The sequence below is a fragment of the Crinia signifera genome, chromosome 6 (genome assembly GCF_055691185.1).
Source record: "Crinia signifera chromosome 6, ASM5569118v1, whole genome shotgun sequence".
Taxonomy (NCBI): Eukaryota; Metazoa; Chordata; class Amphibia; order Anura; family Myobatrachidae; genus Crinia; species Crinia signifera.
In genome coordinates this window covers 105976965-106004294 of record NC_139222.1, presented here as the reverse complement: position 1 = coordinate 106004294, position 27330 = coordinate 105976965, and the positions used below count along the sequence as shown (strand labels likewise).

General features: G+C 44.7%; 1 protein-coding gene and 1 long non-coding RNA gene across 7 annotated transcripts in view; one reads left to right on the top strand and one right to left on the bottom strand.

Annotated features, from left to right (window-relative positions):
- Positions 1-28: 28 nt before the first annotated feature.
- Positions 29-21695, bottom strand: PCMTD2 (protein-L-isoaspartate (D-aspartate) O-methyltransferase domain containing 2). 3 transcript variants are annotated; one of them, XM_083146731.1, is made up of 6 exons: positions 21444-21695; positions 15984-16295; positions 8270-8372; positions 3801-3972; positions 3206-3329; positions 29-1935 (listed from the first exon to the last, which is right to left on the bottom strand). In XM_083146731.1, the coding sequence occupies exons 2-6, from the start codon at positions 16288-16290 to the stop codon at positions 1553-1555; spliced, it is 1089 nt and encodes a 362-aa protein (XP_083002857.1). In that variant the 5' UTR covers positions 16291-16295; positions 21444-21695; the 3' UTR covers positions 29-1552. The 3 variants fall into 3 exon arrangements, with proteins under 3 accessions (XP_083002857.1, XP_083002858.1, XP_083002859.1); XM_083146732.1 differs by lacking the exon at positions 21444-21695 and adding an exon at positions 20968-21245; XM_083146733.1 differs by lacking the exon at positions 15984-16295.
- Positions 21465-27330, top strand: part of LOC146007942 (uncharacterized) — a 97686-nt gene continuing 91820 nt past the window's right edge. For 2 of the 4 annotated variants that reach the window (XR_014444425.1, XR_014444424.1), the window contains exons 1-2: positions 21465-21876; positions 24934-25122. This is a non-coding gene — a long non-coding RNA (uncharacterized LOC146007942). The remainder of the gene's footprint in view (positions 21877-24933; positions 25123-27330) is intronic. The other 2 variants (XR_014444427.1, XR_014444426.1) reach the window with 1 other exon arrangement.

Below are 27330 nucleotides of genomic sequence, written 5' to 3'. Positions count from 1 at the left end.
CAAAAAAAAACACAATCACAATGTGACGAACTTCTGAAAAACATTTATATTTAAGTTAAAGGCTACAGAAATATACAGACAAATATACCATAGCTCCATTTTTGTTTTTGTTTTTTTGGTAGCAAGCAGGAAAATATGCAGTTTTGACACAAGCCCTAATTGCGAGCACAGCAACAACACAAAGTTGTGTACAAGGAATAAACCAGGTATATTTACTAAAGCTTCTAGACAATGGGTGGTGCCCATAGAAAAGAAATTCTAGCATTTTATAGAACGCAGTAGAGACTACATAGCTAGAATATAACTTGGTTGCTATGGGCAACACCTACACTTGTCTGTTTTTAAGGCTTTAGTAAATCTACCAAATTCTATTTGAATAGCTTACCCATAAGTCTGCGTAGGTACAAGGTACTCTCATCCACTGTTATGGTCCACAGCCCCTGTTACTGAAGGTCAAACTTTACTTTTGTTTGTACATGTTTCAAAACAAACATTTTAGCTTTATACGCTGTTACTTTTTTTTCCTCTTTTATCCAAAACGGGCATACTGAATCCTGTATCAAATAAATTGAAGAATACTTTGGAATAGGAGTTTTCCATTGAAAAAAATAAAATAAAAATTGTACACTTTTGTTGGCATACTATAAAAAATAATTATATTTGTAATTCTAGGTTGCAATTTAAACTGGGTTTAGCCATTTAGTCAGGACCCAGCATTTGAACTTCCTTTAGAAATAAGAATAATGAATACACCTACTGTATACAATATACTGCCGTTTTATAATCCTGGGTCACACACAGAATATGTCAATGATTCATTCAACTATACATCTAGCACCATCATGTGGATACACTCCAGTACTGAAAAAAAAAAAAGTCACAACACAAGCAGTATTGAAAGGTTTTACAATAGGAGAATCAATGCTGCATAACCAGATCTCAGGTGTAAAATGGTCTTTAGCTTCTGTGGAACCACCATTGTTCAACACGTAACCAGTACCTTCAACAATTTACCATTCCTATAAAAGTAAACTATATGGAGAGGTTTCTGCCCAGGAAGCTGCTACATATGAATGCCTTAATTCACCTCACTGTGGAAACAAATCTTTGTCAACTTGAATTCAAAGTTATGCAGAAGGTCCTTAAGCTACTTGGGCTAGAAGATGTAGATAACTCTAGGTCATGCCAAGTGGACACCACCTGCCTTTCCACAATCCGTCGGGAAAACCATTGTGCTTTTAAGAGCTGTTGAAAGAAGGACCAATGTGGTGAGAGGTTTATTGAACCCTCTAAACTGGAAGCAGGTTTTAAGAAAGTGCGTATAAAACAGAATGGACACTTCGGATTCCTTCCAGACCAGTGACCAGGGTGCCTGGACAATAGAAAAAAAAAAAGAAAAGATATATGGTTGCCAGGCAGGAGGAACAATGGTCAAAGGCAAAATAGTCACTCGCACTACTACCAGAAAGAAACCAGACAGGGCTAGTCAGCTTACTTAGCAGTCTGTGGAGCCCTACAAAAAGCTAGTCCTCATCTGACTAAGGCATGGAGTTTATTTCTCTCTATAATAGAGCAAATAGTATTTCAGAGGGTCTGGAAGAGGCAAGCACAAGATTTTCTCTCTCAGAAAGTTAACCGGAGGGTCTGGTTTTGACTCAGGGACCATTCTTTCATCGTCGTCCCTTTGTTCTTCCTCCACGTCTTCACAATTATTGTTGTCATCAAAAGGGTTTGGAATACGGCTGGCGAATACCTCTTTGTCCAGGAAGACTATGGTTTCCATGCGACGCCTGCGCAGACGCTTGCGCTTGTAACGAGGTGGGTATTTTAGCACTCCACTTCCTCTGCTGCTAGTCTCCCGATTAATAGTCTTCTTAATGCGGCCTCTGATAGCAATGCGTGCCAAGTCTTGTAAGGAGCGGACATTTGGAGGGGCTAGGGTACAAAGAGTGAATGAGAAAACATTAGGTAGGACAAAAACAAAGTTTTATGACACAAATGTCCCTCTTTGTTAAACATAGGGCGGTATTTAATGCTGTCGGTGAGGTGGTTTCTGCGGCGAAGGTGGCTTTCTTTTCGGCGAGGATCGCCAAAAACAAGCCATCCTCACCATCTAAACCCCTCGTCGGCCGCTCACCCTATTCTATGTTCGGAAGGAATCCTCACCATCAGAGGACGCAGAGGATTCACTTGAACGACGAGGTTCGCCGCTAATGCAGCGTGCCCGCTGCATATTGCACCAACACTTGCCATTTTGACGGCCGCACTCACCGTTTCCACCTCACTGAAAAAACCCAGCGCAGTGGAAACAGTGAGTGAGGGGGGGCACCGCCATCATAGCCCACAATAGGGCATTGAATACACCCTAGAAATTACTACTTGATAGTGGTGCTAAGACTATGCTGTCGATAGGTCCAAAAGTATTGGTCGACAGACAAAAGGTTGACATACATTAGAATGACATGGCCAGAAGGTCGACATAGAAAAAGGTTGCTATGAGTTTTTCATTTTTTTTAAACCCTCCCCAAAAGGCAGTTTTTCATACATAACTCTCCACGTGGACAGAGACAGAATATAAATGTGCCAAGCTTATCATTTTTTATTATTCAGCACAATTACAAAGCTTTTTACAAACAAATAGAGATGGCTATGTTATGAAATCATAGATGGTCTATGATCAGTGATAACCACAAGTACCATCAATGCTTTACAGCAATCATGTCCAAACTGTGGCCCTCCAGCTGTTGTGAAACTACACATCCCAGCATGCCTTGCCATCGTTTTAGCATTCCCTAATAGCAAAACTGTGGCAAGGTATGATGGGACATGCAGTTTCACAACAGCTGGGGGGCCATAATTAGTTCGGACATGCCTGCTTCAGAGCTACCGGTTATTTTATTCTTTATTCCCCCTCCAAGGTGTCGGAAAACTAAACATAGCTGCACTCCCGACACCCACTAGGCCATGGCCTGAATTGGCTCACAAATAACTAAATATTAGAGAAGGGGTCACCATCTGTGGTTTTCTTGTGAATGGTTTCATACCATCGGAGGTTAACCATCAATCATTCCATCTATGGAAAACCCAGAGATGGCCATACCTACGTCTTAATATAAAGTAATGGCTTTGCTTGCTCTTGAAAATTGCTAGTAAGAATATAGATCACATGCATTTTCATACAAAATATATAAAATGATTCACATACGCAAATGGAGAGCCTGCCTCTTTCCTGTATCTGCTTTATTTGGTTGCATAAGAGGAGCAAAAGACACAGCCAGGATCTTCTTGGTTTCCCATGTTGATGGGCCAGTGCGTGTGATCTTGGTCAGCTGAAGCAAAATTATTAAAATAGATTTATACTAAGCTCCATTATATGAATGCCATAATGCACACTTTGACTTCCAATAAATAAAATAAAAATGCATAGCTTACTACAGGGGTCCTTAAACTATATAGCTTGACAATAAAAATAATGACAGGACTCTCAGACTCCCTACTGCAGAAGGTCATCACATGGGTAATCAGCAGACAACATTGTGGAGGCACAAAATGATGGGAGGAGTCTACAAAATTCAACAGATTTTTCAGACACCATGAATCACTGACTGAGATTAGAAAAGTCATCAGCCTGATGGTCAGCAACATGGAGTCGCGACCCCATGCTGAGAAGGTCAGGACCCACAGGTTGAGAACCGCTGGCTTACTACATAGTTAACAACAATCTGTATCTGAGGTGTACAGGCTGACTTTTGCTAATGCTGCACAATGTATATAAGCTTATATGGACATCAATTGGTTACCTTCTCTTCTAGTGGCATAACTAGGATCCCGCCCACTTTCAGCAGATTCTTCATATATTCCTCATGTTCTTTTTGGACACCAGCCCCACAGTACACACGATCGTATGCAGAGGACTCTAGAGCAATTTCCAGGCAGTTCCCAGCCACGAAGGATGGCTCACAAAAATCAAACCTTGGTGGAAAAAGACATGGTGGATGAGAGACAAGAAATCACTAGTCAATACATGGAGATAAGTGGTATTCTGGATAGTCCCCCCCCCCGTCCCCCTAATTTGAAGAGTTTGCACTTTCAGAACAGAGTGGATACATTAAACTTGCACTAGTGACACCTCTAAAGCCCCAAAATGCAACCTACACAACAATACAACCCCCCCCCCCCCCCCCCCAAAAAAAAAAAAAAAAAAACACAGAAAAACTTGCTGGAAACTCAGAGTAGCCTACACTATTAGGTTGTTACCACAGGTGCACTCACACATTCCTTTGTTGAGAACATAGTGCAAGATGATTCTGCCAACTGTGATGTCTGTAGCACACATGAGTAGTTTGTAGTACACATGAGGAAAACTGTTAACTATATCTAAAGAGCCTGGATGTTTGTTTCAATAAAAATCACACAGAAACATATATACGAGGATAGAGGTCCGGCACTCCCATATACTAGAACAGCAACCGCGATGCACTCCAATATGTTCCTTAGTGGGTGGATATCAAGGATACCCTTAGGTTAACAGTAACGTGAAATGATGCAGACAGACACCCACACTGTGGCCTGACGTTTCAGTAAATGTATTACCTTTCTCAAAGACCTTTGAGGCATCATTGATATCCACCCACTTTATAATATACACACAGCTCTAACTATTCCTAACCTCAATGAGTTAAAGTAACGCCACTGACCACAAGAGGCCACTCAGACCAAATTACTCTTTTGCATGAAAAAAAGATGGTAAAATTATTTTCTAACATTTTGCAGGGGACACTGGAGGTCTCTTATGGTGTGATACATAGATTGGTAGTCACAGGAAGCTGGCACTTTAATAGATTTAAATCGTGTGACTGTTTCTCCCTCTCTATACCCCTCCGTTAAGCCAGTCTTCGTAACTGTGCTCGAGGAGATCTGGAGAAAACGGAACTTACGTAAACGGAACTTACGTAAAAGAAAAACAAGTAATAACAAGAAGAACAAAAACATCAAGTCAGCGGAAGACAGTGTAGGGTGGGCATCTAGTGTCCCATGCGGAATCAGAGAAAAGGATTTACCAGTAGGTACCAAAATCCAGTTTTCGCCTTCATCCAGCATGGGGCACTGGAGACGTCTCAAAGCCCTCAACCCTGGTGGGAGAGTGCAGAGTACCCTGCCGTACCATACTGCCAATGTGGGAAACAGAGGCCGCAAAAGGTATCAAACCTGTAAAACTTCAGAAAAAGTATGGCAGCTAGACCAAGTAGTCACTCTGCAAAGTAAGCCCCTTGAGCCGCAACCCATAAAAAGGGACCTACCAAACGAAAGGAATTACTGAGGAACCCTAGAAACTGCTAAATATGCCTGGCGAATGGAAAAACTAAGCCATCTGGGCAGCATTTCTTTTTATCATGCATGTCCAAACTATGGCCCTCCAGCTGTTGTGAAACTATACATCCCTTGCCATAATTTTAGCATTCCTGAATAGCAAAACTGTTGCAAGGCATGATGGGACTTCATGTTTCTCCAGCTGTTTCACAACAGCTGGAGGGCCATAGTTTGGACATGCCTGCTTTAGATGCAGACCAACCAAGGCGGGCCGCAGTATATATAACAAACAGCTAATCGTTCTTCCTCATGGAAGCCGTTCAGCCCACAAATCCTTAGCGCCATGACTACGTCCAGGGACTTGTAAGAAGAATCAGAAAAAACTGGAACCACTATTGGTTGTTTTAATTGAAAACTAAAAATTACCTTAGAAAGAAAGGACGTCTTTGTATGCAGTTCAGCTCTGTCCACATTGAAAATCAAATAAGGAGGACAAGACCGAGCCCCCAGTTCTGAAACCCACCTAGCTGATGCCAGATCAAGAAGGAGAACTACCTTGGAGGAAAGGTACGTCAAGTCCACGGACCCCAATTGTTCAAACAAAGGAGACTGCAAAAAGGAAAGAACAAGGTACAGATCCCACAGAGCAGTCAGAGAACCAAATGGTGGTTGTAGCCTAGTCACCCCCTGAAAAAAGTTTGGAATATCAGGCAACCAAGCAAACTTGGTTGGGGTATATATACTGAACCATGCTCCATTAGCACTACACCTTTGATAAAGCTGCCAGGTGCAGTGAAACGCGTCGGCCAGTGCTAAGCCCACTTTCCACCACCTACATCAGGATTGCAGTCCGGACCAGCCTAACAAAATCCAGTCCTCCATCAGTGATTGTGCATGCCCTTTAAGGGCCACCTCTGCATCATTCATCAGCATCCACTCCCAATGGCTATCTGGGACTTTGACAACTAAATTCCCTTGATCTCCCTCCTGTGGACCGGTAATTTGTGCCATCTTGGGCCGACCACTGGGATACATGGACTGTACACCATCACATGGGATTGATCAGCCAAGAGTGGTAAATATTGCACAAAAACTCATTACTGTTTGGCAAAATAGGAACGGACTCTTCTTCATTGCGATTAGTTTGGACGTGGGATCATCTTTTATTATTTCTATCATTGTGTTTTGTTTTTTTAAACATTATATTTACTGTAAAGATCATCCAATTTCTTACAAAGTTTTTTTCTTAAAGGCACAGCACTGCTACTTCTGTTTTTTTTTTTCTTCATGTACCTACCATACAGGAGTAACTAACCTGTTTTAAGCAGCTGCTGGAAAACTATTCATTTCAAGTGCCCCTATAGCCCCAACCCACTCCAGGTTGGTTCTAGCTCCTCCCCCAACCAAGACAACTTTCTTGAAAAAAAGAATAGACCCAAGTCGGACACCTGCTGTTAACAGGGGACATCTGGAATAACAGATGTCCTGTGTGTGAATTTTTTTCCAATCTTTGGGGGCACCCTGGAGCCCTTTCCCGCCTTGGTGCTTTGCAAATTAAATTTATAAAACAAAATTCAAATAAACACACGTCACACACAGAAAAGTAGGGAGAGCAGAGGCTATCACCAGACAGACAGGAGAGAAAGAGGGCAGAGAAGAAAGAAGCAGTCAGACCCCTTGCCCTGGCAGGGTCTATGGCAATACCAAAAAAAGCTGCCGACAGAGAAAAAACAAAAACCTACAGTGATTAGTGCTTAATACTCTCCTGCCAAGTATACACATCATTGTACGAAGCCTGGACCTACAGCCTGTGCATGCTGATGTAAAATAGCTGCCAGCATCCTAGAGAACCGCTTGGGGCAACTGGGAACAGAAAGCAACCTGGGATGCTGCCATTTTTAAACAGCGCCATGATTTAATGACCTGCTTCTACTGCAGGGACCGCTAATCCGGTGCCCAGAAGTGTACTCACCACTTCTCCAATCCTGCTGGATTGCAGTCAGGCTGAGGGCCGCAGTGCGCCTGGACACCCGGAGACTGAGGTCTCATGACCCAGAGACTACAGAGCAAACTGCAGTGTTAATGGGGTCTCCCCGACAGTCCCACGATGTAGACACGTAGTGACAGCGCCGACTCTTCATCCTCACATGCCAATTGCAGGAATTATCTACTCTATAAAACACAAGCCCTTTAGAATGACACTGGAAAGCGCCCAGTTCCCAAGGTCACTAATCTAAGACATGCTTGGAGGAGGGTATAGCAAGAGAGGAGCAGTCACACTATTTAAAATGTATTAAAGTGCCAGCTCCAGGTGACTACCAATCTATAACCCACTGTAAAGAGACCTCCACTGTCCCCTGCTGGATGAAGGAGAAAGATGTCATAACAGAAAGCAATTTTTTGATGGGATACTGGTCAGTTTTAAACTTTCCGAATATGGAGAGAGGGAGCTGCGATGACAGATTGGAGGTTGGAGGAGATATGGGATGGGGTGGGGAGTTGAATGTGTGGGCTAAAAACCACCACTGCTCAAAGTGAAAGTACATTGTGGACTATTCATTTCCACACATTAATTTCCCTTTGGAAAAAATTTCCAGCAGCTTCCATGTTGACATGTTGCTCATAAAACTTTATCAAGTTTGAGGTATCCTGATCAATGAGAATCAAGTTAACACTTCCAAGATCTTTTCTTGCAGCCAGGACAAAGAAAATGAGCAGTATTTGTATGCTGCTATTTCTATGTGTGCCTTGCTTTTTTTTTTTTTTTTAATACATGAAATCTTGAAGAAGACGTTCTACTTATCAATCAAAAACCCTTTCATGAGTGATTGTTGCCTTATACTGTAGCTGTGGGAGCACAACCTCAATGATGTTTCGGCACTATACTTCCTATAGTTTGTACACCTGCTCCCTCCGGAAGTTTCTACAATAATGTGTGCGCCACAGATAACCAACTTACTTGTCAAAGCTGTCACTGGTGCGGACAAACAGCTCCAACTTCTGCTTTGCATAGTCAATGACATCTGGGTGCAGCTCAACTCCATGGTTGACACCAAATGGTCCTAACAACAGTATGAAGAAAAGGTAAAATGTTAACACACACACACAAAACAGAGAGAAGGTATTGTATCTTGATGAAAGATGTTTTATGATGGAAATCTAAAAAGACTTTTCAATTTGTATATGGCATGGATGCTGCATCTGTAGTGATGGTGTTAAAGTAATAAAATACTTTGTTGATTAAAACAAGATTTTGGTTCTTACCTGCTAAATCTTATTCTCTAATGCCATGGGGAACACTGTAGAAAATATGAAGTATAGTTGGGTACTAAGGAGTTAACTTATATGGAATCTGACTGCTCTTCCTTTATATGCAGCACCTTGCATGGGCTGTCAGTTTTCATTTAGTAAAAGGCCCAAGAAGCAGAGGAGAGGAGAAATCCAATACACAAATACATGCATACGAGGGTCAGGTGACAGGTGACATGGTTTTAAACACAAACCTGAACATGCCGTAGAAAAATTAGGAGTGAGCATGAGGACTTTCAGTGTCACCTATGGGATTAGAGAAACAGGATTTAGCAGGTAAGAACCAAAATATATATTTTTTTTCATGGGGATACTGGATAGACCACAGGGATGTCCCAAAGCTGCCCACTTAGGGAACTCTGAGTTGTATTGAGGACCCTTGCTGAAATCCAACATCCCTGGAGGGAGATAAAACCTTAAAAAAAAAAAACTTGAATTAAAGCCTGGTCCATGGACCAAGTGATGGCCCAGCAAATTTGCTGGCTGAGGCTCCAACCAAATAAAGTCACTAAAAGGCATGCCAACATGGAAGCCATAAAGAGTACTTTCCAACTCCATCTAGTAATGGTTTGGAAGCCGACCAAAAATAAAAAGGTCTGTAGTATAACAATCTTGAACTGATGAGCAGGTTTAAAACTGGACTTGCACCACTTGATGAACCACCTGTGGGCAGAAAACTGAGACAGAGAGAGGCTGTATTAGGTACGGTTTTATCTGGACTCATTTTTTTTGAGGTGGAAACACCGGCTTTACACTAAGAGATGTAGAAACTTGCTCCTCCTTAATCTGGAAGGTATTCGATCTGTGGCTGTGAACCACATCTGGGAAAAGGTTATTTGAAGGAAAAGACAGGCTTGTCCCACCATGCTCTGAACCCAAGAATTGGATGTTTTCCACCATTCCTTGCAGAACAACTACAAACAGCCTGGGGACTCCAGCCTATCATATGATTTGTTTTTCAGTTGTCTTGGGGTATGCTTGGTTCCTGTTTAAGGTCATCTTAGTTTGAGCTTTATATCTTTGGGAGAGATTGTGTGACCATGAAAGGAAGGCAGAGACCTGGGATGCAAATGTCAGCAAAAGGAGCAGTAGGAAAGTCTGAAATCTAAGAAGGCTTCAGTGTAACGGAACAAACACATCAAACATGAAAAATGGAAGAGAGCTAAAGTAGAAAAAGAAAGTCAGAGTACAGCAATAAACACACCTAAATGGTCAAGTCCGCAAACTAAACTATAGCCTGTCTCCGGGCGGTACAGCACGAGGAAAGACCCAGCACTCTCCTCAGGTAGACTAACTCTGTACAGAGATGGCTAATCAGCGAAGGGAGTAAAAGGTAGTAGTTTGTTTATTTATAAGGTGCCACAAAGTGTCAGTAGCACTGTACATAGCAAACAAGAAACAAATGACAAGGTAATGTACAGGGTGTGTTGATAAAATACAGCATAAATAGGGTTATAGCTGGTAGAACTAAAATCAGCATCAATTCTGAAGTAGGTGTTGAAATTGTCGAGGAGACTGAAGATGAAGTAGAGGAAGGGAAGAACAGGGCAGGAGCACTGGTGAGGTAAAGAGGTACGGTGAGGGAAGGAGGGCTCTACTCATAAGAGCTAACAGACTAAAAGGAGGTGGGTGGACGAACGAAAAACAATAGGATAAGTAGGAACGGATGGGAACAGATGGAGGGGTAGGGTAGACAGGATAGGAGGAGCGAAAGAGGTTAGGAGGAGGAGTTATGGGTTAGTCGGAATAAGTGGGTTTTGAGCGCTTGAAGGAGATAAGGGAATCAGAAAGCCTGATGGGTGGCGGGAGGTTGTTCCAGTGCAGGGGGGCAGCCCGAGAGAAGTCTTGGACACGGGAGTGGGAGGAGGTGATTCGTTGAAAGGTCAGGCAGCGGTCGACGATGGAGCGAAGAGGACAGGAGGGAGTGTGGATAGAGATCAGTGAAGAGAGGTAAGGAGCGGTGGAGGAGGAGAGAGCCTTGTAGGTGGTGGTGAGGAGTTTAAAGAGAACTCGGAAAGGAATGGGGAGCCAGTGAAGAGATAGACAGAGGCGGAGGTAGAGCGGCGGGAGAGTAAGATGAGCCTAGCAGCGGCATTAAGAATGGATTGGAGAGGGGCAAGGCGGGTGAGAGGTAGCCCAGAGAGAAGGATGTTGCAGTAGTCAAGGCGGGAGATGACAAGAGCGTGAATGAGAATTTTGGTCGCGTCAGTGGAGAGGAATGGTCTGATGTGCAAGATGTTGCGGAGGTGAAAGCGGCAAAACTGTGAGAGCACGAATGTGGGAGGTGAAAGAGAGGGAGGAGTCAATGATGACACCGAGGCAGTGCGTTTGGTCGGTGGATGTGATCTCGGTTTCACCAATGCTGATGGATATAGTGGGAGAAGAGGGGATGGAAGATTAAAACTAAACTTCTAGCCATGTTTAGTTTCAGGAAGCGTTGGGTCATCTAGGCTGAGATGGCGGTGAGGCATTCGGAGACCTTGGACAGGAGTGATGGGGATAGGTCGGGGGAGGAGAGATAGATTAGGGTATCGTCAGCATAAAAGGTGGTAATGGAAGCCGTAGGAGCTGATGAGGGTGCCCAGAGAGGTGGTGTAGAGGGAGAAGAGGAGATGGCCAAGGACTGACACTTGGGGAACACCGACTGGCTGCGGGGTAGTAGGAGAGGAGGAGCTCGGAGTGGAGACGGAGAAGGAGCAATCAGAGAGGTATGAAGTGAACCAGGAGAAGACCATGCCAGTGATGCCAAAAGAGCGGAGGGTATTGAGCAGGAGAGGGTGGTCAACCGTGTCAAAGGCAGCCAACAGATCAAGCTGGATAAGGGATAGAGAAGAGGCCTTTGGATTTAGCCGATAGTAGATCGTTAGTGACTTTCGTCAGGGCAGTTTCAGTGGAAATGTAAAGGGCGGAACCCAGATTGGAGGGGGTCTAGAATGGAGTTAGCAGTAAGGTGGTTTAGGAGACGATTATAGGCCAGACGTTCTAGGAGTTCGGAAGGCAAAAGGGAGGAGGCAGATGGGCCTGTAGTTGGATGGAGAATTGGGGAGACAAGAGCTTGTTTGAAGGAGGAGGGGAGGCTGCTAAAGTAAGGAGGGCACCAACAGAGCTGGAATAACAGGAACAAGGTCCTTCCCTAATCAGTAACTATGGCAGAAAATGTTTGCGGTTAACGGCACCCCATTAAGTTAAATGTCCCTGGTGGTCCAATGAGGAATCAGAGCACCATGCATTCACTGGCCCCTTCTGCTTCCAATGACACCACACAGAGGTAGACATATGGCTCATGAAAAGGTGGCTTCCCACAATGTGTAAAGCTGGTTACTTGCTCTACCATTAGGCAGCTGCATAGGACACCGGGATCTGGTGGGGCAGCACAAAGGCCCTTATTCTGATCGGTGCGGCCCGATCAGAATATGCGGCCAGGACCGTGCAGGCGAATCCCCGCCTTCCATACGGATCGCCACATCCGTCCGTACGCGGATATGTGGCGGTCCGCATGAAAGTGGACGGGGATACGCCTCCTCCATCTTGGGAGCAGCCCCTGCATTCGATGGTCGCCGAACATCGAATGCAGGGCCGCACGTTCCACCAGGTCCCGCCAAACCACACGGACACTTGTCCGTGTGAAATCATGTATGGGGGCGGGCAGCTGAAATCCGGCGATGTCAGATGCCCGCCCCCTACACACGCGTCACGGCTTCATTACCATGCATACGCCCCGCGTTTGCATGGGAACGCCCATGAAACGCGGGGCGTATGCATAGGGTAATGAGGCTAAGTAGCCCCTCACGCCCCTCTACGCCCCATGTGCGGTGTGTAAAGAATACGTGAGGCGAAATCGCCTGCACATGCGCAGAGTGACCTCTGCACATGCGCAGGCGATAACCATCGGCGGGACGACCGCATGCGGAGAAATCCGCACCGATCAGAATAAGGCCCAAAGTCTGCCGATCACAAAATGAAGGCTCTCTATGAGGAGGACATCCTTGTTGTACTTAATGCAGATGGTCTCTGTATAACTGCTAAGATGCCACCTCCACACTTTACATGGAAAGAGAATATATGTTGCATTGTGTGTGGGAGTGCGCCTGCCTGCTGCGGAGGCTGAGTTCAGCCATGAAGCAGGAGACCACACATTGGGCCTAAAATCAGATTCGATCACAGGACAAATTTGTTTTAAAAATGGGCAAAACCATGTGCACTACATGTGGGGCAAATGTAACACGTGCGGAGATAGCACATTGAGAACAAATTTGTCTTGTGATCAGGTCTGAATTGGGCCCCTGGTGTAAAAGATGCCAAGACTTTGCAGATTCCAAACTGAAGAGTTCCGAAATTCCAGTGGCATTAAAATAAGCACAAAAACTGTGTGGTGGGAGATTAATGGAATAAGTTTCAATGGCCGAGCAACAAGATACAAGCCTCACAATGCCAAGTGTCAAAGGTAGTGGTGTAAAGCACACCAACACTGGATTCTGTAAGAGTAGAAACCCCGTTCCCTGGAGTGACAGACTACACTTCCCGTTTTGGAAGTCAGATAGGAGAGTCCGAGCTTGCCAGATGATGGGAAAACTATACTTGTCTTTGCATTATGCCAACTTTGGAATTTGGTGGAGCAGGATTAACGGTATGGGGCTGTCTTTCAGGGTTTAGGCTAGATTCCTTATTTCCAGTGAAAATAAATATTGAGCAATGCTATGCTTCCAGCTTTGTGGCAACAGTTTGGTCCAGGTTCTTTTCTATTCCAAGATGACTGTGCCCCAGTGCACAGAGCAAGAACTATAAAAACATTGGTGGAAATTTACTAAGATGTGTATTCTACATCACATGTGATGTTGCTATGGGCAACCAATCAGGATCTACTTCTTATTTAGCACCCTCAGGAAGATAGAAGACAGGATCTGATTGGTTGCCCATAGAAACATCACATGTGAAGTAGAATACACATCTTAGTAAAGTTCTCCCATTGTTTGGAGAGTTTGGAAGAACTTGGTAGATTTTCTCATCCAACATAGGTGCCTGACCTCATAAATGCTTTACAGAATGAATGGCCACAAATTCCCACAGGAACACTCCAAAATCATGTGGAATATTTCCAAGACGAGAAGATACTGTTATAGCTGCTAAAAGGTAAAAAAACTCCATATAAATGTATATGTGTACAATGTCATTACAGTCCCTGTTGGTGTAATGGTCAAGTGTCTGAATATTTTTGTCCATATAGTGTATACTTCATGGTCTCTTCACTGTCACCCATGAGCATGTCTCTTGCAGTAAAAGGGGGGTAGGCATTCCAAATTTAATAACAAAAATGTAATAAACTTCTGTTCGAACACTCTGCATCAGTAGCTCTCGGAAGAATGAAGAGAACAGTGGATTCTATTGGAATTGTAGTTTTAACTTGTTAATACAAACACTGACATTCACATGTGTACTTGTAGCTAAAGTGCATGGCCATCCGATCCCCTTGCGGTCCTTTTGCATGCGATGCACCATCTTGTTCCCTGCTACCGAATCAGAGGTTGGACTTACAATTAGGTCAAACCTCCAAAACTATGCGTGTTTGGGATGTCAAACACATGTGATTATGGTCAATTTCACACAATCCCCCCCCCCCGATCCATTGGAATCGGAAGAAATTGCATGGAGGTGTTCAGCTGGTGAAGCTCACCTTAACATTATAACATTAGAGAACATACAACATTATACCAACTCTGTTTTTAGAAACACTTAACATTTTTTGATTACCTTTTTGTCTAATGCTTCTCTATCATTTTAGTAGAAAGACTTTGATACATTATCTATTCCAGCCATTAAATTCCTGTGTTTTAGATCAGGAATCAAAAAACGGTGGATGCCAGTGTGTCTACAAATTGGACCATGGCACAGACATGGCAGAGACCAAATTTAAACAAGCATAGTAACGGGTACCTACAGATGAAGCCATCATTGCCACACCAATTGCCATTTGCAACATACTTTATGTGGTACTTGGAGCAATCCCATCGCCATGTGCGTGCATCTAATTTGCTCTCATAGCTCATAAAAAAGCGCGAGCGGCGATTTTGCAGTGTGGCATTTCCGGACCACGTGAGCAACCTTGACACACCAAATGTGCACAAGCGGCCATATGAGATGAATGCGGCTACATCTGTATTCCTCAAATTATTTGTTTATCACATTGAAACTGTACATGTAGAACAGTTATATGTAGTTACATAGGCTAGTTAAGTCAAGAGCTCTCTCTGTCTGCGAAGCCACATTTTGTTTCTTTTCAGGACATAACAACAAGGCCTACGATGACACTGACATCACAGTTCTGTGAGAAGATAAAGGCAGGTATTCAATGGGTAGAATCGCGGCTGGCAGCAAATCCTGTGTAGGATTCGCTGCACTTTCGCCGCAATTCTCCCTTCGGGGAGATTCACCCGGCAGCCACCTCTCCGCCCTATTCAACGCCTCTGGGGCTCTCTGCCCCTGGTGGCGAATTTTAACCCCCCCCGGGGGGCTGGGGGACGGCTGCAGGCAGGGAGATGGAAGCCTCCTTGCCTGCGCCGGACACTGTGGGGGTGAAGGAGGGCTGTCGGGGACACAGGGAGAGCCCCCCAGAGCTGGCAGGGGGCTGTGTTAGGGAACCGCTACACTCTCTGGTCCCGATCGTGCATATGTAATGATCAGGACCAGAGTGCAGTGAATAAATGAATATTTAAAAAAAAAATTAAATAATGAATATTTAAAAAAAAATTAAATAATAATGAAAAATATATTCATGTGCTGCAAGCACATGAATAAAAATAGCATGCCCCTTCATAGAAAAAAAAATAAAAAAAAAAAATCAGATTTTTTGACACCTTGACACCAATAAAAAAAAAAAAAAAATGCTTTATTTTAAAAGATCACATTCCAGTTCACCTAAAAAAGATGACGAATGTAAAATGGAGAATCATGAAAAAAAAAAAAAAAAAAAAAATCAATGGAGAAAGCAGTTCTCCATTTGAGCATTGAATACACTGTCGGCAAATCCCAGTGAAAACCCCATTGAAATACACCAGCGAATTGCAGCAAGCATGAAACGGAGAACTGGCCGGCATTCACTGTTCGCTTTCAGCGAACAGTGAACATTGAATAGGGTGAATCATTTTCAGTGAAGAAAATTCACCGCAAGGAGTGAAAACAGCCCGATTCACCGAAAAAATGGTGAATCGGGAGCATTGAATACTGGTCAAAGTGTTTATGGGAAAGCCAAGCTACCTAAAGGCATCTCTCTACAAGATGACCAACTAGCACCTTCATTGAGAATAAAGGTCTACAACATTGTTTATTCATCCTTGACAATGAAACAAAAAAAAAAGTGGGAAACTCACCCAAGATTAGTCCCACCATAGTGCTGAGATATCCAGTCCCACTGCCCAAGTTTAGGAATGACAGCCCTGGGTGTAATTCCAGAGCCTCCATCACCTCAGAATAAATGCATGGGGCAGAAAGGTGAATATTTCCATGTTTCCATGCCAAGTCTTTATATGCATTGTCTTTAAATTCATCAAGGTAGTAGTCAGCCCGGTCAATGGCTCGAAAGGCCCGTTCTACCTCTAAAGACCGGATGTACTGAGCCTCCTTTAAATTGTCTATCAAGTCATCATTGTCCTCACCGGCACTCACAGCCCCTCCCATTGCGTCTGAAAAATAAATAAACCAACAGAAACTGAAATTACGTTATGTGCATACAACATACCAGAAACAAAGAGCAGATGCATTCTGAATTTGAAACCCCTCCACTGTACAACTGTTATTGGTTAATGATGTTTGTACTACAAAATGAATGTTCCTTTCCACTCTGTTTCCCAAGTGAAGGTAGAACTTCACTTGGGGATTGTACTTTAACAAGTGTAACTGAAAACAAATAGAGACCACCAAAATAAACTGCATTCAAGTAGGGAGGGCCACTAGGGAAATTTCAAAAGCAGACTAACTGGATTTGCCATTCAACACTGGACCTTTCCCTTAGAAAGTAATGGAACCAGGTAACCTTGAAGTCATGGGTATTTGTAAATGATACAATCATCAAGTTACACACACAAAATATACTGGGAGAGAACGGATAGTGCAGGATGGGTATTAACCAAATTATTATACATCATATTTAACTAATCATGCATATAATGGTTTAAGGATGCAACCACTACCAAGATTGTGCTGGTGTTATTGAGGAGATATTCCTACTGGAAGAGATGGCGTGACGGATATTGTACACAAACACACACACACTATGAACAAGACCAAATGGCCACTTAGATCTAATATTTATTTTATTAGAATATCAAATATTACAAACCTTTACATTAATACATTCTTAGACTAATCTGGTTACAAATGGCCCTCAAGAGAAAAGCATCTGCCACCAAGATGTCATACCCGAAGTGACCTCTTATTTTGCTTTTATTATCTCCAGTGGACTGTCAGTGACAATAATAATGAGTGAGAATCTATACTAAGAGGGTTATTTTGGTTCACTCACGAAGGCAAATTCACTCTAATGGTCAAAACCATGTGCACTGCAGGGGGGCAGATGCAACATGTGCAGAGAGTTACATTTGGGTGGGGTGTGTATTTCAAACTAATATCTATATTGCAGTGTAAAAAAAAAAAAGAAGCTAGTATTTACCCTGCACAGAAACAAAATAACTCACCCAAATCTAACTCTCTCTGCACATGTTACATCTGCCCCAACTGCAGTGCACATGGTTTTGTCCATTAGAGAGTGAATTTGCCTTAGTGAGTGAACCAGAACAATCCCCTAAGTCTGGGGTAGCCAACCCTAGTCCTCGAGAGCTACCAACAGTGCATGTTTTGCAGGTCTCCTCACAGAATCACAAGTGAGCTAATTAGCTCCATCTGTGTATCTTTTAAAATGTGTCAGTGATTAATGAGTGCAGCTGTGCAGCAGCTAGGTTGTCTGTAAAATGTGAACTGTTGGTAGCTCTCGAGGGCTAGGGTTGGCTACCACTGCCCTAAGTGTTTCATGATTAGAGCGGGGTCAATTAACCCTGGCATTGCGGTTGCTCCACTTACACCTATTTACAAAATTATGGTGACAGTATATATATTCAGTCCCAGATTCTACCCAAAAGATTCTGCCAATGTTGCGGTGAGAGAGCCACAAAATATCTGCTAAAAATGCCAGAATCGTTCACAGCGACTGTTCTTTTAGTATAAATAAGTAAATATAGTGCCAAGTCAATGAAATTAAATTTAGTTAAATATTGCACCCCCCCCCCCCCCCCCCCCCCAAAAAAAAACAACCCCAAACAGTTGCTGAGCGATGCTAGCACTCTTAGTGGATATTTTGAAGATCTCACAGCAAAGTTGGCATTCAAAGGGTTAAAAGAACTGGAAAAGGACAATGATAGTTTATTATTATTGAGATAAATATCCATATGTTTCTTTTAGGATGAAGACGCTTCTAAATGGTTTAAAGTACAAAAATCTCCGGCAGCTATAGATAAATCATTACAAGATGGAGGTACATTGAAGGCTCCTTTTGACAGCAAAACAAAAATCTGCTTTAGGCTTCATGTTTTTTCAGAACAGTATTTAAAGCCTAGGCTGGAAATAGCTTTATTCTCCAAGGCCACAATTCATAAGGCTATGCAAAGTCAACGAAGAGTACAAGATCAAATTCCACTCAACACCAAAGACTGAGTCCACTCCAATTAAAATTCAGCCAAATTTTTGGCGTGCGCATTAGTTCAGGAGGTGGGAGTCTCCAGGAATTGATGATGGGTGAGGTGGCAACCCTGTCATTGAGGGCATGCAGACAGGGATGTAAGTAATCAGATTACAGCAATCGCTTTAAAATTGATCTTAACTGGTAGAAGAAAATGTTCTTCTACCAAGAAAAAACTGCTAGGTAAAACACAGTACTTGTGTAGTTTGGCGGCGCCCATCGCATCGCATACCATAAGGCATACGATGGTATGCGATGCGACGCGATTTTGCGCGATATTGTACAATGCCATACAATTTTAAAATTGTATGACATTGTATATGGCATACAATGCCATACAATGCGATGCGATGCGATTAAACATTGTATAAGCACCCTAATGGGTGCTTACAATGTTAAATGCACCCCCCTGCCACCCCCCCCACTATAAACGTGAACCCGAAGCGTGGCGAGCGCAGCGAGCCCGCGAGGTGCGGCGGTACGCGTCCTCCGACCTTTTCATACCCCCACTATCCACATCGGTGTGGAGTTGAGAATAGAAAGTGTGGCGAGCGCAGCGAGCCACCGAGCCCGAAGCGTGGTGAGCACAGCGAGCCCCGCGAGGGGTCGCGGATACCTGTGAAAGCCGCGAGGGGACTCTGATACCTGTGAAGGTATCCGCGTCCGCTCGCCACGCTTCGGGCTCGGTGACTCACTGCGCTCGCCACACTTTCTATTCTCAACTCCACGCCGATTTATTTGCCATAAATCCCATTAATCCCAATCCTGGAATTGGCATCCCTGGTGCACAGATTAATCACGTGTAGATAAAATACATTTTAATTACACCTGAAGCCAATATAATGTGTAATTTAATCACATTATCTGTAATTACTTACCTAGAACATCTGGGGTGTTAGTAGTACAGCAACAACTGCATGAACTGTGGATAGTCCAGGAGATATACAGAAATGTATACTGTAGAGCAGGCATTCCCAACCACGGTTCTCAAGGCACACCAACAGTGCAGGTTTCAAGCTGCCCATACACGCTGCTAAGCGTGCTGAGCCGATGTGTGCTTTGAGATGCGCGCTCCCGCGCACCTCATCGCACAGTACAAAAAGTATGTGCTTGCACATACTTTGTGTACTTAGGTTTCATCAAATTGCATCACAACGCATGCATATGCAATGCAATGTGATCCCTGCTATTGCAGCCCACAACGCACGCCCGCATCGGGACGTGTATGGGATGCTTCAGTGATATCCAGGCTTGAGCACAGGTGACTTAATTAGTACCTGAGTGATTCTGATTAAACCACCTGTGATGAAGCCTGGATATCACTAAAACCTGCACTGTTGGTGTGCCTTGAGGACCGTGGTTGGAAATGCCTGCTGTAGAGGGTTATTCTAGTTTATACGCTCCCCTGCGTGCTCGTGTAGGTGAGCAATATTGAGTGACTGCGCATAAAGTTTTATGTGCATCCGCTTGGTGCAAGTGGGTTTGACAAACTGCTTGTTCACAGACCCATTCGCACCTAGCAGTGTGGGTATAGGGCGTGGGCGACAGGCTGCGCCCAAGGGAACACCACGCGTTTCATGGGTGTTCTTATGTGAATGGGCCAATGAAGTTGGTACAGGGAGCCTACAGATGTGGAAACTCGGCAGGCGGCATTTGGTTATCTCGCAAAGCATGTGAAATTCGCAACTAAGGTCCATAGTTAGAACTAGTAACTTGCACACCCAGGTGTTTTCACCAGATGTATAGGCTTCTCCACTTTCCGTGCAAAATTGCAGCTGTTTTCACCGGTGTTTGAGGCATTTGTCGCCCATGCATTTTCACACCCCAACCGCCAAAAAAGTGAAAAGCCAAGGGTTTAAAATGCCTTTAATAGTAGCAAAAACAGCTGCAATTGAATTTTCAGGCATTGACATAATTGAATAACTCCCAAAGTCCACCATGAATGTGCGTGCAAGCATGCTGGGTCTTGCATGTGTATTTTTGCCTCCTGGGTATTGGGATGGCTGAAAAACAATATGTAGGTTGACAGTCAACACCAAAAAATCAAAATGCACAAGGTTGACATGGTCATGGTCAACACATGCAAACGTCAACATGAGTTTTTCATAAAGTCTTCACTATAGTATACATTACCAAGTATATAGATAGTTATGATCCTGACTGTTAAAACCCAGACACTCGGGGTCCCGATGGCCACCGGCTATTCTCCCTCGTGGGAATAGGTGGAGAGCGTAGCGAGCCACTGTGCCCACAGTGTGGCGAGCCCGCAAGGGACTTCCTTGCGCTCCATCGCTGTCTGAGTCCGGGCAGTCGGGATCCCGACATCGGGCTAATGACTGTCAGGGCCGTATACCACACCCTATAGATATGTACAGTAAACTTAATACCCCAAGTATCTTACATTAAATATCATGGACAATAACCAGAAATATGTAATCACCCAAATGCAAAACTTCATTTATATCCGTCCTCTGCACATGTGATCAATTTTGTTCACATCACCTGGCCCCCTTGAACATATCGAAGGATATCGTTATCGACCCACTGAAGCATGCATAGTAAACGATATAGTGCATACACACTACACTTCGCTAACAATATATTTTACAACAACATGTACTCACCTTAAGACTGCAATTGAATGGTAAAGGGTTGGGGCCTGTTAATCTGTAACCAGGTTGTTACATACTGTACAGTAGAACACTAATTTCCGTCTGTCAGATCTTTGAACAAACGTGTCCCCTGTGGTGTATCATGTTTACATAGGGAAGCAATTAGAATGCAAGCTCCATTGGTGCTGTACGGTGACGGATCAGCTGTACAGACATTGACATATGGTTTGCCAGGATGTAGGAGGTTTAGCAACAACCCAGAAACCCCTCCAGCTCCATGGAGAAGAGTGACAGCACTTCCTCCCCAGTGCCCACAGGCAAGGGCCCTGACCCACCTTCTCTATGCACCCCCCCCCCCCCCCAACAATAACACAGAGCACTTGTTAAAGCTCCAAAAGTAGGACCCCCACAAGTCAGGCTCCTCCCCCTTACGGGCACCCCCGGATCGGACAGCTGCGTGCACCCCCGCTATACAGCTGCAGCAATACCTGGCAACTAGCTCCGCCTCCTGGCACGGGGCCAATGCCCGACACCAGCACAGCTCTGCCCGCTGCGTGTAACGGGGATCCGTCTTTCTCTGTGTCCTGTCCCCACCAAGGCCGTTCTCCGCCCGCAGCGGGGCACGGAGACAGCCGGGAGCAACGGCGGCGGCGGCGGCGGCGGCAGCAGCAGCAGCAGGTTCCCCGGTGACGCGCGTTACAGTCTCGTTATCTCCTGCTGTAAACACACAAGCAGCTGACCGCGCGATACGTCACCAGACATGCTAATGAGGTGGGTGTGACCATACCTCATGCTCGCTGGTGACGCCTCCGTCTTATGTGCTCCGCCCCATTAACTGCTAGTGTGCTTGTGGTGCTCGCTGCCCGTCCAACTCGCTTTGCCAGCAGCGGGAGAGGCTCATCGAGGAAGATGAAATAACTGGTGGGTACACAACGGGTTATAGTTATATATCGTTGACAACATATTACCGATATTGTTAAGGATACATCGTCCAATGTGTACTGTAAATATCATAAACAAGTGCACTCTCGAACATTGTTAACGACCCTCCTTGTCTGGAGGGGCGTCAAATATGCTGCTTTCAGACCGCATAACTGGCATTGACCAGGTATTTTAAAATGTTTCTAAAAAACGGGTCTGCAAGCTAAAACCCCTTTCACACCGCATGTCTTTAAACGGTATTTCAGTGAAGTTTTTGTCCCTTCACAACTCGGAACCCGTTTTTAACCCATAGAAAACAGTGGATGAAAAAAAAAAAAAACGGGTCCGAAATACCTGTTCAAAAGAACCGGTAAATTCACTCTGCACAAATTACCATTTTAAAATGGTAAGAAAACGTCAAAATAACGGGTAAAAAGTGCGGTCTGAAAGGGGCATAACTCGGTCGGGACCCGGTAAATAAAGGAGAGGCGTGGCTTCCGGGTGGGGCGTGGTCACGTCCCTGTGAAAAAATAAATAAACAAGTGGGAGAGAGAGAGGACAGGCTGCTGCTGCAGTTGTCTCTCTCCCCAGCTCAGCACAGCTTGTGAGAGAGGTTGTGCTGCGGAATCTTCCTTCCCACTGTCAGGCTCCATCCAACTGACCAGGCCCGGGTAAAAAGTGGACTCATTTCTCGACTCATTTCTTTATTTGAAAATCATAATGCATCATCCAGTACTGTGAAATTTACCTTTAAGTATAGTCAGGAAGTTATTTATTATTAGTTTTTGGATATCAAGGTCAGTTTACAGGATGGACAGATTGGGACTTCTATTTACAGTAAAGAGGCGGACCATAACACGTTTCTTCACTGGCACAGTTGCCACCCCAGAAGCCTGAAATATGGTTTACCATATTCTCAGATGTTGAGAATTAGGAGAATAAACAGTGACCTGGAGGTGGCATCTGTGATTGATGTGCTTATTGATAAATTCCTGGTACGCGGTTATACCATGGAAAATCTGCAGAAATCTAAGCACAAAGTCATGTTGATGGACCGAGCTGCTCTTTTAAAAACCAATGTGTAAAAGGTATCCAGAAAAAGGTTGCCCTGGGTCACGGAGTATAACACTGGCTCACCTAGGGTTAATTTAATTTCCCAAAAATTGTGGCCTATAGTCAGGTCTAGGGTGGCCAATCCCGGGATCGGGATCGGCGGGATCCCGGGATTTGGCCCCCAAAACGCCGGGATTTCGGGATTAGATTGTGCATGCGCAGTCTAATGCCGGGCAGCGTCTGAGCGGGTGCTCAGCAGCTGCCCGGCTTCTCCCGTCCCGGGCAGCGCGGCTCTGCGCAGCGTGCCGACATCAGAGGTCACGCTGCGCAGGCCGCATAGGATTTCTCCATGTTGTCTGTGAGCTGTGACTGACCCCGGGCACGAACACCCGCCCAGCCACAGACCAGACCGCCGGCGCTCACCCGCCCAGCAGCAGACCAGTCACTAGCCCGCTCCCCATCATCAACACAGCTCGTCCTCCCACCCGGCTCCATCTCCTCTGCTTGCCCACCCACCCGGCTCCCGGCCGCACCACGCAGTAAGTACATATGCGGGGCGGCCGAGGCATGTTTTTTATATTAGGGAAGCCAATCCCGGGATCCCGGGAATCCCAGGATTAGGCATTTTTCCATCCCGAATTCCGGGATTGAAAAAATGCCCCGGGATTGGCTTCCCTAGTCAGGTCCGATAAAGATCTGGACTTACAAGACACAGACCTGAGGCCTTGTTACTCCAGGTCAAAAAATTTACGCAATATTCTTGTAAAAACAGATATCACTGGTAAGGGTAAAATACCGACCAAGAACTTCTTAGCAGTAAAAAAAAAAAATGGGCTGTTTTAGATGTGGCTGTACCACCTGTACATTTTTGATACATGGTGATGTGTTTAAGCACCCACACAATGGTAATAAGATTTACATCAAACACCATCTCAACTGTGAGAGTTCATATGTAATCTACCAGATTATATGTCCCTGCAGTCTGTTTTATGTAGGGAAGACTCAGAGAAAGTTCAAGGAAAGGATGGCGGGTCACCGCTCATCTATTAGGGCAGCCATTGAGAATGACAGGAGCGATCAGCCAGTGGCCCGCCACTTCCTTGAATTTAAACATAGTCTCTCTGACTGAGGAAGCCGCCGACCCCAGTGACAGGCGGAGAAACGCGTTTTTGAGCCCATACCCACCGCTGGTCTTATCGTGCAGTGTTCCTTTTCAGCGCAAACACACGTGGATTACAAAAATTCTTAACCACCCAGCTGGCTGGTCCAGCAGGAAAAGGTCCCCATTGCAGCGACTCCGGAGTACACCTCTGGTAAAAATTGTATGGAGAGACTGACCTGAGGGTTAATTACCACTATTATCAGCGCATTACCTTGGAACCAATTGTACAGGACTGGTAACTATACTCAAGTTCTAAAATTGCCTCTAAATATATTCTGCATAAAGCCTCATTTATTCAGTGACTGAACCAATCGGCCAATCCCAGCTATTATCCAGCTTTTATATTATATGTTGTATGTTGTATGTCTTTCATGTCTGTCTTGTGTAATTACAATTCATGAATTGCTATTTGGGGGAAAATCTTATTGTATATTGTTTTAATAAATTGATTTATACTTTCTATTACATATGTATGGACATCTAATTACTGAGCAGGATCGCGCTTTTTAAAGCGACAGACACCTTTGGTGTCTGCCACTTAACTTCTACATAGTCTCTCGAGTGTTAGATATTGCATGATAGATTGTGTTCCCCCCCTTACCCGAGGTGGTGACCGTGGAGCGGCCCTACTCAGAAAAGAAGCTAGATGGATTCACAAACTTCAGTGTATCCATCCAAAAGTTTTAAATGAGACATTACCTTTGTCATGTCTCATTAACCGATAGATATTTTTTTCATGTTTACATCATGTGTCTCAGCTCGTTATAAGTATAGTAATCTGCTTCTTGTACGAACATTCATTATGTGGTATCATATGTGTTTTTTCTTTCCTCCTCATTTAGATGTATTGTTTATATCTGTCATTCACGGGTTTCCATGGTGATGGTGTAGATGACGTAGTGACGTCCCGGCGCCTCCGGGCGATTGTGGACGTCAGTAGAGGGTGCGCTGTGATGACGCAGGTCTCACAGGGTCTGGGACCGGACATGCCTTGGACTGGGCGGCAACACTTCTGGGTGATGGGATATAAAGTGAGCTTTTTGATATGTACATTGTTATTTCTCCTGACGAAAATCTTAGTGATTGAAACGTTGAGAACAAGTTTGCCGTCTCTGTGTCATTTTTGAAAGTGCTTAGAGTGCCGCTTCATTCATTCACTGTCTATTCCTGCGGGAGCTGGCGGGCACCAGGCCAGGATGCACATTTAAGGAGTGCCGATTCACCTTGCAAGTACACACACACATATATATATATATATATATATATATATATATATATATATATATATATATATATATAGAGTAGACGAAAAAGCAGGCACTCCTGGGGCTTGGTTAAATGCAAAAAACTTCTGTATTCAGGCAAACATGCCAAAAAGGCCAACGTTTCGGGGCAACAACGCCCCTTTGTCAAGGCAATACAAGTGGTATAAAACGGCAAACAACATTGTGTGTGGTGACTCACCCTTAAATAAGTGGGCGACATGCCTCCAGATCCCCGTGCCTGGTGCCCGCCGTGTCCCGTCAGCCGGAAATCAGAGGGCGGAAGTGCGTATGAACAGACGCGCTTCCTGTAAAAGCTGGTAACCAGGGTATGGAACGCACGCGTTATGGTTGCTATGCGCTGCTTCCTGTGGTGGGCGGTGGATGGCGGTGACAGCGGCTTGCACCCGTACATCGGGTGCCTGGATGACGTGCTGCTAGCGAGGTGTGCTGGTGGAAAGAGGAAAACCAAAGTGTGGGTTAATGTGGCTATAATAACAATAAATACGAATAGATAAGATCCCCTGACAAGGGGAAGGCGTCTGAACGGCGCATGTGACGTTAAATAAAGGATTTGTGAGATCCAGATGTGCTGTGAAGAACGGTGTTAAATAGTAAGGAATAAAAATAATGAAAGGAAATTAAAACGTACAGCGCTGGTGCTATAAACAGCCCTGTTTTGTAAAAGACCAGTATCAAGTGTTTAACATGGGGCTATGAATGACAGAAAGACTGGAGAGTGTGGTAAGAAACCACAGACTTCCAGTGAGTGGTTAATCACCTAGTCGAACATTCAGTGCCACCACCAGCTGGTGACATGTGGGGTGAAACAATAGGTATATTACAGCATAAATATTACAGTAGTAGGGAAAACCGTCCTGCTGGGGGAGGAAAGAGAGTGGTTAATCACATGTATCTAGAATGTAATAGAGGGATCTGACTGGGCTGCCAGTAGTTGGACGGGTCCTCCCTCAATGTCCAATGGGCCCTGGTGGACCTATAGAAACACCGATAATGTAAGTCGATCGTTCAGGCCATGTGGCTTCACAGTATTCAGTCGGTGGATCCATCTAGTTTCCATCTTTAACAGGTTACCGTCCCTGTCTCCTCTTCTGATGGAGGGAGGGATATGGTCGAGGATGATATGTTTCAGGTCTGAGAGGCTGTGGCTGGCTTGAAGGAAGTGTTTCGCCACCGGTTGTTCATTACCTTTGCCGGATAACGCTTGTCCTATGGCTGACCGGTGTAGGGCCATACGTTCCCGCAGAGTTCTGACGGTCTTGCCAACATATATAAGCTTACACGGGCATTGGATGGCATATATAACATGTGTGGTCTGGCACGTTACCACATGTTTGATGGGATAGGACTGTCCAGAGATGGGATGGATGTACCTGTTGCCGGTAAGCATATTTTGGCAGGTGGTGCACCCCAGGCATTTATAGCAACCTGGTGCACGGGTCAAGAAATTGGCCTTACTGGTTATGGAGGTGGAAAAACCAGAGATGTCGTTGTGCACTATTGAATCTTTGATGCTTTTGCCTTTGGTGTGGCAGATCATAGGTCTCTTGGCGTTCAAGCTGGGGAGACTTTTGTCAGTCTTGACTATAGGCCACAATGCTCTGGTAGCCCGGGGGAGGATGGCACTAGTGACATTGAACTTGGTAACAAATGGCAGTGTTTCTTCTTTATTCTTGGGGGGCTGGGTGCCGTGTGACGGTTCCAGTAGATGGTTCCTGTCCATTCCCAGGACTTCCTTTTTCTGTTCCAATAGGGGTTTCAAAGCATAACCTCTGTCTCTGAATCTGGAGACAAAACCGTCTAGAACCTCAGGCAGTTTGCTTTTATCACTGGTGATTCTGGCGGCCCTCATCATTTGCGACTTGGGCAGGGCAGTTTTCAGAGGCCGCGGATGGAAACTACGGAAGTTCAACAGAGTGTTCCTGTCGGTGGGTTTCGTGTAGATATTCGTGACGA